Here is a 15,727-nt window from a genome sequence, read left to right as displayed (position 1 = left end):
TAGGCTAATTCAAAAACATAGGAAAGGATGACAAAGGATATTTTCTTCTGCAGGAAATAAACCTGAGCAATGTGGAACATGACAAATTACTGTAGATAAACTGGCCACGGCCAAAGAGTTTTTTCCCTCTTCCCACACTTCAGCTAAAAGAAGAGCAGTGGTTTGAAATTATCACATTAAAGAAACACGTATTAGAGAAAAGGAAGGAGGGAAGGAAGGTATGTGTTTGACAAAGCTTTTACTCCAAAAAGTATAATAACATATAATCATATATCATATCATATCATATCATATCATATAGTCATAATGTTGACACAACTGTATTGTATTAATTTACTACAAAGACCAAATAAAACTACTAGTACTACTACCAGTAAGACTCCCTAATCGGGAGATAAGCGACCGTAGGTCACTTATCTCCACAAATAGGGCAAAAATTTGTTTTTCCAAAAACTTCCGGATCCATGTTGATGACATGAGTGTAGACATACTGTGTAGTGATTTCCGTGATTTGAGGGCCAAAACTGTAGGAGCAGTGGCCAAAAATGTGTTTTAAAAATCGGCCTGTAGGTGGCGCTAGAAGAGGGCCATGTGAGAAATGAGGGGTGGGGTGTCCGCGTTGCCTTGCCGGACGATTAGGTACCGGCCCCGGCTCTCCCGGACGCTCCTAGGCCGAGTTACGGCATTTTATGTGAGCTGCAGTGGCAGGGGGTCCTCCACTGGGGGCGCCACCACTTTTGCATCCGTTCTGGAGCACCAGGAGTGGGTGGTCCCTGGGAATTCCCCGTGAGCAGCCCCGTTGGGGTGGTCATTTGGTAATTTTTGCACATTTGGTATTTTTTTTACACCTGGGGGTCCCCCAGGGACCTGGGGGTCCCTGGAACTCTGGGGGTCCTTGGAGGTTGTAGTTTGGCAGGCAAGGAGTTTGTGTGGAAATTTTGGCATGGATCGGGCCAACGGTGGCCGAGATATGAGCAGGGCAAAAGTGTGACGTGTGAGGTGTGACTGACTGACGGACGCACGGACACCTCGAGCAGCTTTCTGTAGTAAGTGCGACCTACGGTCGCAACTACATAACAGGAAATCATGGATACAAAGTGAATTATAGTGGACCACAGGAGAAGACAAATCAGCGCCCATGGATGGGACCAGACAGTTGGCAGGGACCTGATTGGCAGAGAAACAGATTTCACCAATTAAAAACACCCCCAAACCCGCAAGCCCTGGAAATGGAGCGGTGCATGTACTGGTTCCTAAGCAGTGGGTCGGCACCCATTTATGGGTCATGGACACATTTTTGTGGGTCCCTTGATTTTTTGTTTTCTACATACCTTTCTACATTTCTTTATTAATATTATTTCAAAACATTACATTTTTCACAAATTAAAAAGAAAATACGATTGAAATTAGTAATTGAATTAATAAATACATAAAAAATCTAAAACATTTAATAAATTAGAAAACAAATGTTTAAGAAGTAGTGAAAATTGTCGTTCTGCAAGCTCTCAATGCGGCATGCAGCGATGCGTTGTGAGCTTGTAGATCTGCTATTTTCACTAGTTTGGGTCTCGGGCAAACGTCTAATTTCTCTTTTGGGTCAAAACAAGCTAAAACGTTTGGGAACCACTGCTGTAGAGTGTAAACCAACGCGCTATAGCACTGTGTTCTATCTGTCTGTCATTCAATGTTATATGATTTAAACAAAAGGATCTAAATGTAAATAAGCCTCTGCTTTCCTGAGCTTATCCTTTTAGTTGACCTTGTACCAGTGAACTGTGCTGTCATGAAACTGTACCTTCTCCAATGCAAACTTCTAATAAATACTTCAATCAATCAAAAACAAACGGACTGACAATTTACAATTACAATTTAGGCATTTAGTAGTTCTAAGTTTCAGTTTTTATTTTTATTTTTTTTACATTTTGGGGACCAGGAGTAGTCTGGTTGAAACAGTCCACTCTCAGAGTGGACTGTTTCAGCTGAGTCTGAAATCAGGCTAAGCCAGGAGGGCAAATTGTCTAGGACGAATGGATTTTTGTCCTGGGGTACTGACGAACCAAAATCCCCCAAATCCCCCAATGATTTGTTGAACTGGATATTTGCACTGAACAACTGACGGATACCATATACAACAAATGACAAACATGATCCAATTGATGCATATTAGGGTTTAAACATGGTTTATAATTATTTTGAAATGCACTTGCCTACTGTATATTTGGCAATCCCTGGTCAACCTCCATGGGGACCTCTATGTCCCTGAGGGAAAGAGAAAATAGTCAACTGTAAATAGACTGTCTGGATTTGAAGTGAGTGAGTCTTTATTCACACCAATCTGCACACAAGTCACATGCTCTCACTCTCTCTCACACACACACACACACACACACACACACACACACACACACACACACACACACACACACACACACACACACACACACACACACACACACACATAGTATGCGTGAGGACATCAACATTTTAAGACATTGATTTTATGAATGCCCATTATTTCTAATGCCATTTTCTTTTTTATTCCTTTTTATGCATTTTATGCCTTTATTGGATAGGACAGTAGACTGACAGGAAATGGGGGGAGACATGGGGGGTGATAAAGAGCAGCAAAGGTCATCCGGATCGGGAATCGAACCGGCAACGTCGTCAGGCACCAATGCCTATGTGGCAATGCCTGGTATGCGCCTGGACCAGTAGGCCAGCAGGCGGCCCTCTAATGCCATTTTTAAAGGTGAAAAATAGCAGATCTACGAGCCCAGTCAGCTCGTAGATCAGCTCTTTTGCAGTGCTGGAGACTAGTGTAAATGGGGCATAACCTCTAATCCCTAAACTGAATCCCAATCTGAACCTTTTCAAAAACAACCATTTATTTCTCTTCTGAGGACTACAATGTCTACTTCTCATTTTTGGTCCTCACACGTATATAGCTATAAAATCACACTCACACACACACGCATGCACATCCACTCACGTTGCCTGGGATCCAACAGAGTCTGGGGGGACCACCTGGATGGGACTACCGGTAGCTCCACCTTGTCTTGGAGGGAACTGGAACGATCCCACTGAACTGCAGATAACACACACAACACATCAAACCATTTACAGGACATTTTCCTTAGTATTTACCATTAAGACATGAGGCCTATCTGAACCTTTTCAAAAACAACCATTTATTTCTCTTTCATGACTACATCTCTTTTTTTATATATATATTTATATTTTACACACACACACACACACACACACACACACACACACACACACACACACACACACACACACACACACACACACACACACACACACACACACACACACACACACACACACACACAAACTAGCAGGGGTTGACACTAAGGTCTCAGAGGCACTTGCCAGTCAGGCAAGTACAGGTCCTGTTCTACTTGCCCAAAAGTCATGCCCACTTGCCCGAAAAGTAAATTGTGCATTATAAAATGATAGGTAAAATTTTAATTATGGTTCAATTTAACAGTTATTTTGTTTTACTTTCTGGGGCTGTGTCATACCAAATTGTGTATCAAAATTCCTAAATAGCTATGATTGAATATGACTATGGCTTCACACTAGAGCTTGGATCGGGCCCATTTTTTCTGTCCATTACGAACCCGTGTCCGACAGTTTTTTGTCCGACCCGAATCGACGTCCGAGCATTAATCATTAAAATGCGTCCGACCCGCGCCGAGGCCCGATCCTTATGTTTCCAACGCTTTTTTCCCTCCTTTCTTTTTCTCTGAGGAATCCACTGATTTACACTCACTAGCAAACTTGTTCTAATGTGCAGTGCATGCAGCGTGCCTGCTTGTTACCCTTAATGTGAATATTAAGCCACACTGTGGCTTGTGAAAGTGTTTAAATAGTAGGCTATGTTAGATTATTAAATAATACAAATAATAACGTGTGCTGCGCTGGACGAAGTTTCTGCGCCTGGAAAATAGCAGATCTACAAGCTCACAACGCGTCGCGGATGCGAGGCGTTGTGAGCTTGTAGATCAGCCACATTTTGTCACGGAACACGCCGTGATGAAGAAGTATAACTTAAGCCAGGATTTACTTGGGTGATGTGATGTGTGTTGAACGGACGGACGGACAGACGGACGGACGGACGGACGGACGGACGGACGGACGGACGGACGAGGCTGGCACAGTGCACACAACAGGGTATCCCAGCTCTACTTCACACCCATTTTATATTTTTAAGTATAGCAACAGTGAAAACAACACATTATAAGTAAACAGTGCTATATTCCGCAGACCAGAAGACAGAGCGTATTACTATATGCTTGTGAGGACATTTGGTTACTGGAGTAAGAGAGGAAACAACCGTTTCTGCTACCCAGGATGGAGGTGCGAGAGACTAGGAAAGTCCTTTGTGCCGGCCGCTCTCAAGCAATACAACAAGACACATAACGGTTGCTTGCCAAGTCCAATTAGGATAATCTAGGACAACCTGGGACAACTGTTACCTTACTCAACTGGAACAAAAGTTGTACTGACTCTGACCTCTTAAGTGCTTGTGGCGTCTTGTTGCACCCTTTCTTGCTTTTTTTAATTCTTTTTTTTATTTATTTGTACTGACTATGGACACTTATTTTTGGCCCTGCACTGCTGTGTTGATATGGCGGTGAGATACCTGTGTTGCACTGACTAGCATTGACTGTTATGAACACTTTTGTTTGGCACTGCTTTGTGAAGTTGTGCTTTGTGGCAGGTGGCTGTGAAGTTGTGTGAACATGCAAGTTTGGACGCTTATGACCTAACTTTTCTATGGGTAATAGAGCACATAGAACACACTGAAGGAGCTGAGCCTCCTCAAGAAGAACAGCCTGCTGCTTGGTCTGAAAGATGCTATTAATAGAAATATTTCTTATCAAAGGTAGACTTTGTATGTGTTATCATGACCCACAAGAGTACAGTGACACACTGATTTCTAACACTGACAATAGAAATGAGAGCACAACTTCTACATTTGATGGAAGAGCAGCTTTTGCTTAAAGCCTGCATTTGCTTCCATCCCCCATAATCATTATAATATTTAAGAAACTGTTCCAGTATTCCACCATATACCAACATATAGGCCTACTGTATGAGTGCAAAGTCTGTAAATATTCATAACATGATCTCTATGAGAGTTTATTAACAAGTGTAGACTGCATCTGCAGATTTGGTCCCATAAAGACGTTTGTGTGTTTGTGCGTGCATGTGGCTAACCACAATCCTCCTACTCAACTCCCTGCAACTCATCTAGGCCTGCATGACAAATCTGGCCTGGTGGGCTGCTTAGGACTGCTTACTATAGCTGTTGTCTGTTTCTGTTACACTGCCACATTATATGAGCTGTTGTGGTTATGAATCCTCCACTGAGGCTTTCATTGGACTTCCCATAGTCACATTATTAAGGTCAGGGGATTTGTTTGCCTTTTTGAATAGAAAAGGGAACATTGGATGTGTCTTTATGAGGTCACACTTCCATGACCCAGTACTGCTTTTTAAACTGTTACATAAAGAGTGTAAAAAAAGAAAAAGTGTAAACAAGTGTGTTTTCTTTCTTTACCTTTTCTTTACATTGAGTTATGGAATACATCACAAAAGCCTTCACTGTTTTCTGAAAGCAGGGTTGCCTTAACCGCAGCTTTGAACTAGAAGCAGTGCTCTTCCGAGCACAGGTCTCCACCAGGCCAGGTGTCCCGGTGGCGCTATAATCTTAGACCTTTCATGGCAGTCGGACTGCATGCATGATTTGAGGCATTGTGTTCCAAAAATGTGTTTTGATAAAGTCTACCTGCTGGTGGCGCTATAACGGGCCAATGTGAAAAGGGTAGCATTTGTTCCTTGACGTCGTAGTGGGAATATGTGTGGCAAATTTCACGGTAATCGCAAGCTGCGTTGATGATTTGAGGCATTTTTTTCAAAAACTGAGCAATCCTGCAAACTTGGTAAGCCAATATTAGCCAATTAGGATGGAATATGAAATATCAGACAGATCGGACTTGATCACATGAATATAGAGATACTGTGTACTGCTGATTTGCATGATTGTTGGAGAAAATCTAATGGAGTAATAGCAAAGAATGTGTTTTACATAAGTTGTCCTTCTGGTGGCGCTATAAAAGGCAAATGTGAAAAATGCAGGGCAAAGGTTTATCCTTAGCCTCTGCAAAGGTTTATCCTTAGCCTCTAGGGAGTGCGCATACAAAGTTTTCCACTTATCGGTGGAGTTAAAGGTAAAAACACAAATTGTCCTGTTATAGCGCCACCATTAGGCTGATTTGAGAAATTTGAAGTGGCATTTCTTCCTCAGCCTAGTGGGAACATGTGCGCCCAATTTCACCAAGATTGCACGCTGTGTTCATGATTTGAGGCATTTTGTTCACAACGGAGCAATCCTGCAAACTTTGGAGCCAATTGTAGCCAATCAGGATGGAATATGGAAAGTTGGAAGTTGTGCTTTGAGTATTGCTTTTTGTGTGTGATGTGACACTTATGTGCGTTGAATGTTTCTTGGACACTTTATGTATATATTTCTATTTTATTGTGACAGCTTTTTTTGACTGTACACAACAGTGCTTTCTTTTCTTACTTCATGTAACTTGTAATCTTTAACTGCTGTGCTGCCCTCCGGGCAACTGATTTTCCCCAGTGGGATAATAAAGGTATCTATTTAGGACATCAACATTTTAACACACTGATTTGACGGAATTCCATTATTTTAATGACATTTTTAACCACACACCTAAAGGTGAAAAATAGCTGATCTACAAGCCCAGTAGATCACCTATTTTGTGGTGCTCGAGACCAGTGTGTAAATCGGGCCTCTAATCCCTAAACTGAACCCCAATCTGAACCTTTTCAAAAACAACCTTTTATTTCTCTTCTGAGGACACAATGTCAACTTCTAATTTTTGCAGGGTTCCCACGGTCATGAAATTCCTGGAAATATTTTGAAATTAGAAAAATATTTTTCCAGTACTGGAAAAGTTTGTAATTTATCAAGGGTCCTGGAAGGTCCTGGAAAAAATAGCTATGCATCGTCTTTGGTTATTAATTTTGTTAATACCTCTGAAATGACAAATTAAACATGGGCCAAATTGTCAAATATTAGAGGCAGAAATTGTGAAAATAGCCGATCTACAGAGCATGTAGATCGGCTATTTTCACAATAGAACCGTGTTATACAAAATTCCTCAACTCTTAGTGCTCGTCAGGGTGCCGGTCCCCAGTTAAAACATGATTATTTCGGGGGTCACGGCCTGAAAAGGTTGAGAACCACTGGCATACACTACCTGTCTTTAGGCATTGTGCATAGGAGTAAGCGACCTGTTATTGAGCTGAATTATTGTTATATAGTCCTGGAAATTGGGTTAAATATTCTGGAAAAGTTTGGGAAAGGTTTGGGAAATTAATTGGTAAAAATGTGTGGGAACCCTGTTTTTGGTTCTCACACGTAAATACAGTAGCTATAAAATCACAATCTCACACGCACGCATGCACATCCACTCACGTTGCTTGGGATCCAACAGAGTATGGGGGGACCACCTGGATGGGTTTAGCTCCATCTTGTCCAGGAGGGAACTGGAACGATCCCACTGAACTGCAGATAGCACACACAACGAACACATCAAACCATTTACAGGACACAACTTTCCCTTTGTATTTACCATTAAGACCTGAGGCCGATCTGAACCTTTTCAAAAACAACCATTTATTTCTCTTCTGAGGACATGTTTCATGACTACATCCCTTTTTTATATTATACACACGCACATGGCTCTATATACCACAATGTTTCATTGAGACGGGTGGATTCACACCAACAGTGAAGCGTTTGCTGTATAGTAGATAATAGTTAGTATTACTGTATGCTTTTGAGGACATCAACATTTTAAGACATTGATTTGATGAAATGCCAATAATTTCTAATGCCATTTTTAACCACACGCCTAAACGTGAAAAATAGTAGATCTACAAGCCCAGTCAGCTAGTGGATCACCAATTTTGCGGTGCTCAACACCATGCAGCGCACTTAGTGTAAATTGTTTATAACCTCTAATCCCTAAACCGAACCCCAATCTGAACCTTTTGAAAAACAAACATTTCTCTTCTGAGGATAGTCCTTACGATGTCTACTTCTCATTGTTGGTCCTCACACGTACGCACGCACGCACGCACGCACGCACGCACGCACGCACGCACGCACGCACGCACGCACACACACACACACACACACACACACACACACTCACGTTACGTGGGCGAGATCAACAGAGTCTGGAGGGTCAACCTGGGTGGGTGTGGCTCCATCCTGTTCACTACGAGGGATCTGGAAGGGTCTCACTGAGCTGCAGCACAGTTAACAAAACACAGCAAACCATTTACAGCAGGGGTCTTCAACGTTTTCAGGCCAAGGACCCCTTAGCTGAGAGGGAGATAAAGTAGGGACCCCCACTACATATTGTATTAATTAAGGGTACACATTATTGTGTATCATTATTTTATGCTTTAACTATTGAAAAATAGCAGATATACAAGCTCACAGCGCGGCAACCGAGTGCCACGCTGCGAGCTTGTAGATCTGCTATTTTCGTGAAAATTAGAATTTTGACCCGATTCTATAAGTGTCTTTTGAATCCTTCAAAGGTTTTTTGAAAACCCTATGTTTCTGTGTCAGCAGTCTGGCTAGCCATCGTCAGAGAAAAGGTCCTTTTCACTTAACTGGAGCAGTTAGTTAGTCTGTTCTTGAGAGACACTACTATGTCAGTGATTCTCAAACCTTTTCACCCAGAACCAAAATTTGACTTACAAACGTTTGCTTTGAAAATACAAACAGTATATGAGCCAATGACTCACTGAGAGACAAGACTGTAAATGCAGACTCGAACACAGACATGGTTCCACTCAAAATGTTGGACATTAGAAAGAACCACCTTTATATTCACTGTTAAGTTACACTCAGATTAAGAATATACATATCGTAACAGATTTAATTGAATTACACCCGGTGTGTAATGGTAAACACATGGAGCACAACGGCACACTGTGCTTTGTACCGCACGGCGCTCGCACACTGCCAGTGCCTCCCCCCTTCGCTGTTAGGACTAGGCCTACCTGTAAAACCAATTTACAAAAAGTGTTGCGTGCCAAAAGTGGACGATCTACAAGTTCATAGCAACTCGCATCCGCGTCTCCGCGCCGCGCTGTGAGCTTGCAGATCGGTGAAACTTGCAGGATGAGTGTGCACTGTGCAGCGGTCGAGTCACAGCAGTCAGACTTGCAGTGCTCAAGTCTCGGTTCGGTCTAAACAAATCAGCCCGATCAACTCATGCGACCGTCGCTAATTCGAATGACACCCGCAAATGGAGACAGGCTAAATTTGCTTTGTCTTAATGCGAATTTATGAGAATTCGCTTCCTATTTTTGAATAAGGAAACATGGCTAATGTCACTTCATACTGCAGTGGAGTTCCTTTCATCCACACTGGTGGTCCGTGAAATAACAGACCCTGTGACCCTGTCCTCAGGGATGAGGTTTGTCATAACCTGGCAGAGCCTACACTCTAAAAACAAAAACTAGGCTCTACTCAATTTTATTGGTGAAACATTTTTACACTCAAAAATATTGAGTAAATATTACTGTTATGAAATCAGGTAGATGATACTCAATTAATTTGAGTAAAAGTAACCAAAACTTTTACGTACTTATTAACAACTAAAATTGAGTACAATGACCTAAAGAAATTGAGTAGATATAATTAAATTATTCAGTCAATGCCACAAAAGACTACAAGTAAATACATTGAAATATTAAGTAGATCTAATTGAATATTAGAGTATGATTTAACAAAACAAATATGTCACATTTACTTTATTCATTTACTTTTATTGATTTAATTCATATAGTACCATTTACCCCTTTCATTTACTTTACCTTTTACTCCAGGAGTACATGATGTCAAATGAATACACATGAAATAATTATGCAGATAATTATGTTTTTAATCAACTAATTTTGACCAGTGTAACACCACATCAAGTATGAACATTCAACATACTTTAGTATATGTAAATGACATGCAACAATGCCTGCAAAAACAATATGTTTAAAGATAATGATCAGGAAAGGGGTATCCCTGACACTTTTAAAATTCTGTTTACTAAAGAGCAGTGTGTGTTCACAATACTGTATATAAGTACCTCTAATTGAACTGTGCATACTGTAAGTAAGCAGTCTGTCAAACATTATGCACCATAAGAACAATGAGCCCATCAAATGAACAGTAAGTCATAACCACAAAATACATTAAAGACAGTCAGAGGCCATTTGGCATGAAAGAAAATCACAACTTGGAATATGAAATATTAAATAAGCATTTACAGTAGCTCAACATTTAAACATATTGACTATGCACACGTGTAATGTCTATATGCTAAACTGACCTGTTTGCATTATGACTCGAATGCACCAGAAACAAACACTTTACATTAACTAATTACTATCAGCAACAAATACCATTGCAAAAATGCTGTTTTGACAATAAATCCACTTTCAGTAGGTTATACCCACTTTCTGAGAGCATCTTGCTGAACAGTAGTCGGCAAGCAGACATTTTTTCAGTCTCTGAACTTTGGCTGAAAGGTGTCCAGGATCCAACTCAACTAGTACTTTTTGGAACATCTCAAGACCATATCTGAGGTTCTTGGGGTATCTCAGATTAAAGGCATAGAACAGTCCCAACAGATAGCAGCAGACCCCCAAGATTGTTGAGGGCAGTGATGCCCTTAATCACAATACCTACATCAGTAGGTTCATTCATTGAGTTCTCTTGGTTCTGCAGCAGGTAGATCTTCATCTTCATCATCACCTCCTCTGTCAACTTCTCTTCTACTCTGACAGGTGCACCAGCAGCTTCCTTCCTGCACACATTGTGAAGATAATTGTTTAGAGCTCACTTTCAGGCTAAATGTTACAAGACACACAGACACACATTGAGCAATCCTAGCTGTCTCCACACATGCAGCCCTGGGCATAATCTTTAATCAGTTGGACCAGACATGCAACGGATGCAACAGCCATTCAGCCAATGTCACAACCTCATTCTCTGGACATCACTATGCTGTTCCTTTGCATGTGATGGTCTCATCCACGATGACATTAAAACGTCAAAACATTTATTTTACTAACTTGAAAGTCCTTGATCTTGACACTATCTTCTTCCAGATGGTCGATGAGACATCGGATGATGACCTCTCGTGTTCGTTGATTGGGGATTCCTCTCTGCCTTAGTAGCTATTAAGACATACATTTAGAAATGAATAATCAGGAGAGAGAGTTGCAGGGGATAAAGATGAGTTTAGCATAAATTAATATAGTAATTATTGTCATTAGCCAGGTGAAATATAATTAAAGCAGTTAGAGTAAATGAAAGTTTCATACCTGAAGTACAATACTCATTTGTGCCCAAACTGCCCTTCTTGGACTGGAACATGGACAGTAGTTTGGGGGTATAGAAGTCCAACATTGCCATACATTTTGGCTCAAGATTCAGTGTGGTGATCATCCTGAACTTTGCACTAACCTGGAAGACAGAGATGAGGGGAAGAGAGTAAAAAAAGAAGACATGTAGATAATAATGTAGGCCTATACCTGTGCATTTTATCTTCATTGTACACACCATTGTATGCAGCTGTGCATAGCTTGTAATAAATGCAAAGTCACAATGACTAGAGGGCTTGCACATTCCTCTCACTGTAACCTTAACTAGCTGCAAACCTTTGTAAATAACATAAGTTATACCCAATACATTTGTGTAGCCTATATGCACAAAGATACAGTAAATCTACTTACCAATATTTGCAAACACTCTCCAGGTTTCTTGTTGAAGAAGATGTGTGCTGCTGCTGTTTGTTGACAGAATGTTCCAGTAGAATTTTCCCATGAACCCTTTTTTTTCCCATGAACCCTTGTGTACAATTTTGAATCTTAGTCATAATCTACTCAATTGTTTAAGTTGTTGTGAGAGATGAAAGATTATTAAGTTGGAATGAATAATAATTAAGGGTCTTTTTAAATTGATCCATATAAGTACTCCATACTCAAATATTATGAAGGAAAATTACCAAAACAAATTGAGTATAATTCATGAATAAAATCAGTTGGTCAAATACTAATTTATTCTCATGAAATTAACTCAAATAATATATGTACATCTAACTCAAAAAGAACAGTTGGATTTTTACTCATTTTGTTTGGTGTGACCTACTCAAACAATCACATACATGATATTCAGTGATTTTATTGAGTAAATATAACTTTTTCTAATAGTGCTATTTACTCGGTCACAGAATCCTTTCTTAGAGTGTACATGGAGCCCTCTTCATCAACCTCAGGAGGTGCCTCCTGAACTTTTCTCCTACAAAAACATACAGGATGGGGTTGATGCAGCTGTGAGAGTAAGCAATGGCCTCTGTGACTTGTAAAGCCAATATGATTGCCTTGCTGCTTTCACATTCTGTATAGACTCCATTTAACTCCAGAGCTTTGAAGAAAGAAGCAACGTTATAGGGCATCCAGCAGCAGAAAAACACACCTACAACTACAAGGACCAAACGGATGGCATATTTCTTGGATGATTGGGTGTGCAGGAGCCTCCAAATGATCTGGCTGTAGCAGAAACACATGATGACCATCGGAATCAGCAAGCCAAGAATGTTCAGTTTGAAAAGGCTGAAGATACTCCAGTAGTGCCTGTCCTTTGTGGTCTTGTCCAAAGGACCACAGATTGAAATGTTATCTCCATTTGAATTTGGGGCCTTGTGTACCTGAAGAAAAGCTAGATCTGGAAACGAGGCGAGAAATCCAGCCACCCATGTAACAGCAGCTGCAATCATTCCGAAGGTGCGTGTTCGTGTTTTTAGTGCATATACTGCCAGCACTATAGCCAGATACCGGTCAATGCTCATCAGGGTGATGAAAAAGATCCCGCCGTAAAAGCCAATATGGTAAGCACCGAGGACCACCTTGCACATGAAATCCCCAAACAGCCACTGGTCCCGGGCTTGGTGGGCTAGGAAGGGAAGGGAGCATACTAGCAGAAGGTCAGCAAAGGCCAGGTTGAAGAGGCAAACATCGGTCATGCTGCGGAGACGCACCCCACAGAATATGACCCAGAGGACAAGCACATTTCCTAGAAGACCCAGGATGAAGAAGATGGAGTAGAGCAGTGGGAGAAAGTAGGACCCATGACTTCCGTACGTACAACCCGAGAAGTCTTCTTCAATGTAGTTGTAGTCAATATAATTGTAGTCACTGGTGTTTCCAGAGGTTGGTGAGGTGAGAGAGAAACTTCAGGATAAGAATAGGGATTAGATGCATTTTCATCATGAAATGCTTCCGTATATTACAGTAGGTCCCTTTATGAAATTAACCAACACAGCCGAATGTAGCTTACATTTCCTTCCATCATATATGTAAAAGGTACATATAGGATTATATTATAATAAGCATATTATCACAAAGCCACAACGATCATACTGTTTAGACATTTTCTCACCCATACAAGTAAGAAGAAAATTTAAAAACATTGAATGTAAAACTAATGTATCTAGGTTTTTCTAATGGACCAGAAGAGTTTGAACATGCATTATTTATCAAAAGATCTGTTGTATCCTAACAGAACCATGATCAGTGAGAGGTGAATATCATTAATACACTAAACATTGGTTGGTATTAGTAAGTACAAACAAGGTATATAATATTTGTAAATATTATGCACCAGGTCACATTGACCGTGGAACATTTTTTTTGTCCCTGACAAAGGACCAAGGACAACATTTCAGGGAGATATCTCTCTAGGTCGTCTTTAGACAAGCCCTCCATGAGATATGAATGAGCTGTTGCAAATACGAAATGAAAGAGTATTTGATATAATATATACTTTCATTTCATATATGCATCAGCTCATGCATGTCTCTCTGAAACATACCTTGTCCTTGGTCCTTTGTCGGGACCAGCAAAAACACATTATGAATCTATCATGGTTAAAATGAAGTTTGAAGTTACAATGGGTGTGTGTGGGGAGAGGCCCTGGGCCTGGAGCCTAGGGCCTAGTAACATTTACATCAAATATCTAAATATTCAATCAAGCTAATTAAAAACTGATCAGGGTATTCATAAAAGCCTGATTAGATGATAAAATTACCAAAAGTTTTTTTGAAAGTGAAATATCCCTTTAAGACCTTTGAGGTGCTGCGATACCATACTGGACTATAGAGGTGGAAAGAGTACTGAAAAATTCTACTCAAAGTAAGAGTAGGCCTACTGTTACTTTTTTAGTAAGAGTAGGGTGCCCTCACACCAAAATACCTATGAGAGTGGAATCCGCGTTCCGCCAATGCATTTCAATGAGAAGGGAGCGTTTTTGCAGAAATCCTCTGCTGGCATGAAACCGCTTCACTCTCATTGAAATGCATTGGCGGAACGCGGATTCCACTCTCATAGGTACTTTGGTGTGAGGGCACCCAAGAGTAAAAGTACTAGTCCAGGAAATTTCTCAAAAGTAAGGGTGCCCTCAGACCAAAATACCTATGAGAGTGGAATCCGCGTTCCGCCAATGCATTTCAATGATAAGGGAGCGTTTTTTGCAGAAATCCTCTGCTGGCATGGAACCGCTTCACTCTCATTGAAATGCATTGGCGGAACGCGGATTCCACTCTCATAGGTATTTTGGTCTGAGGGCACCCTAAGAGTAAAAAGTAGCCTATTTAAAAACTAATCTTAGAGTAAAAAGTAAAAGTAGTTTTTTCCCCCTTCTTTTTATTTTTTATTTTTTTTAATTTTTTAATTACATATTACACATTACCGGTTACCTAAGCCAGGAAGAGAAAAACACTAATCAGAAAATCGCTTTTAATAGCATTTTTTAGAAAATATATTATGTAAACTGTATGTAAACAATACACGCAAACCAAGTGCTGCAAATATTGGAAACAAAGGACATATCTTAGGTCAGTGGTTCTCAACCTTTTCAGGCTGCGACCTCCAAAATAATAATATTTCAACTGTGGACCCCCACCCTGACAAGCACTTTGAATTGTAGTCATTACATTAGTTTGACTACATCTGTTGTGAAAATGGCAGATCTACATGCTCACAATGCCACAGAGGTGTGACAATTTGGCCTATTTTTAACAGAGGTACCTGAATTTACTTAAATACTGAATTTAAACTACTCGTACTCATTGTCCAAATGAAAAGTAACGAGTACAAGTATTTCATTTTTAAATTACTCAAAAGTAAGAGTAAAAGTAAAGCATTTTAAACGTACTTTAAAAGTACAGATCCTCAAAAAAAACTACCCTTGAGTAAATACTCGAGTACTTTTACTAGAGTATTTTCCACCTCTACTGGACAACATAGTCAAAGAAGGGATGAATGAGTGCTCTTGCTAGAGTCTTCAAAGTATTTTTACTGATCAGTGGGGAGATCCTCTGTAAAAAAGAAATAAAATAAAAAAAACAAGTTCTTTGGTTGATTTATTTTTTGGATTACCTTTAATTATGACACGGGAAGAATTTGCCAGGATGCAACCATGAGTGTGAGCAGGAGTCATTAGTCCCTGCAGGATGTTTGGTGGGGGAACAGGCATAGCATGACCATATCACTACAGACTACACAACTCAACCATTAAAATGTCACT

The 15,727-nt window shown here is 40.4% G+C and overlaps 1 protein-coding gene across 1 annotated transcript; it reads right to left on the bottom strand.

Annotated features, from left to right (window-relative positions):
* Positions 1-12,383: 12,383 nt before the first annotated feature.
* Positions 12,384-13,166, bottom strand: LOC308300838 (C-C chemokine receptor type 5-like; the record flags this gene model as incomplete). Its single annotated transcript, XM_080744735.1, has 1 exon — positions 12,384-13,166. One exon carries the CDS (start codon positions 13,164-13,166, stop codon positions 12,384-12,386), a length of 783 nt encoding a protein of 260 aa, XP_080600861.1.
* Positions 13,167-15,727: the final 2,561 nt, after the last annotated feature.

Source organism: Nannobrachium achirus (assembly GCF_963921795.1).
Source record: "Nannobrachium achirus genome assembly, chromosome: 16".
Taxonomy (NCBI): Eukaryota; Metazoa; Chordata; class Actinopteri; order Myctophiformes; family Myctophidae; genus Nannobrachium; species Nannobrachium achirus.
The sequence above is the reverse complement of the archived record's forward strand: the minus strand, read 5'-3'. Positions and strand labels throughout refer to the sequence as shown.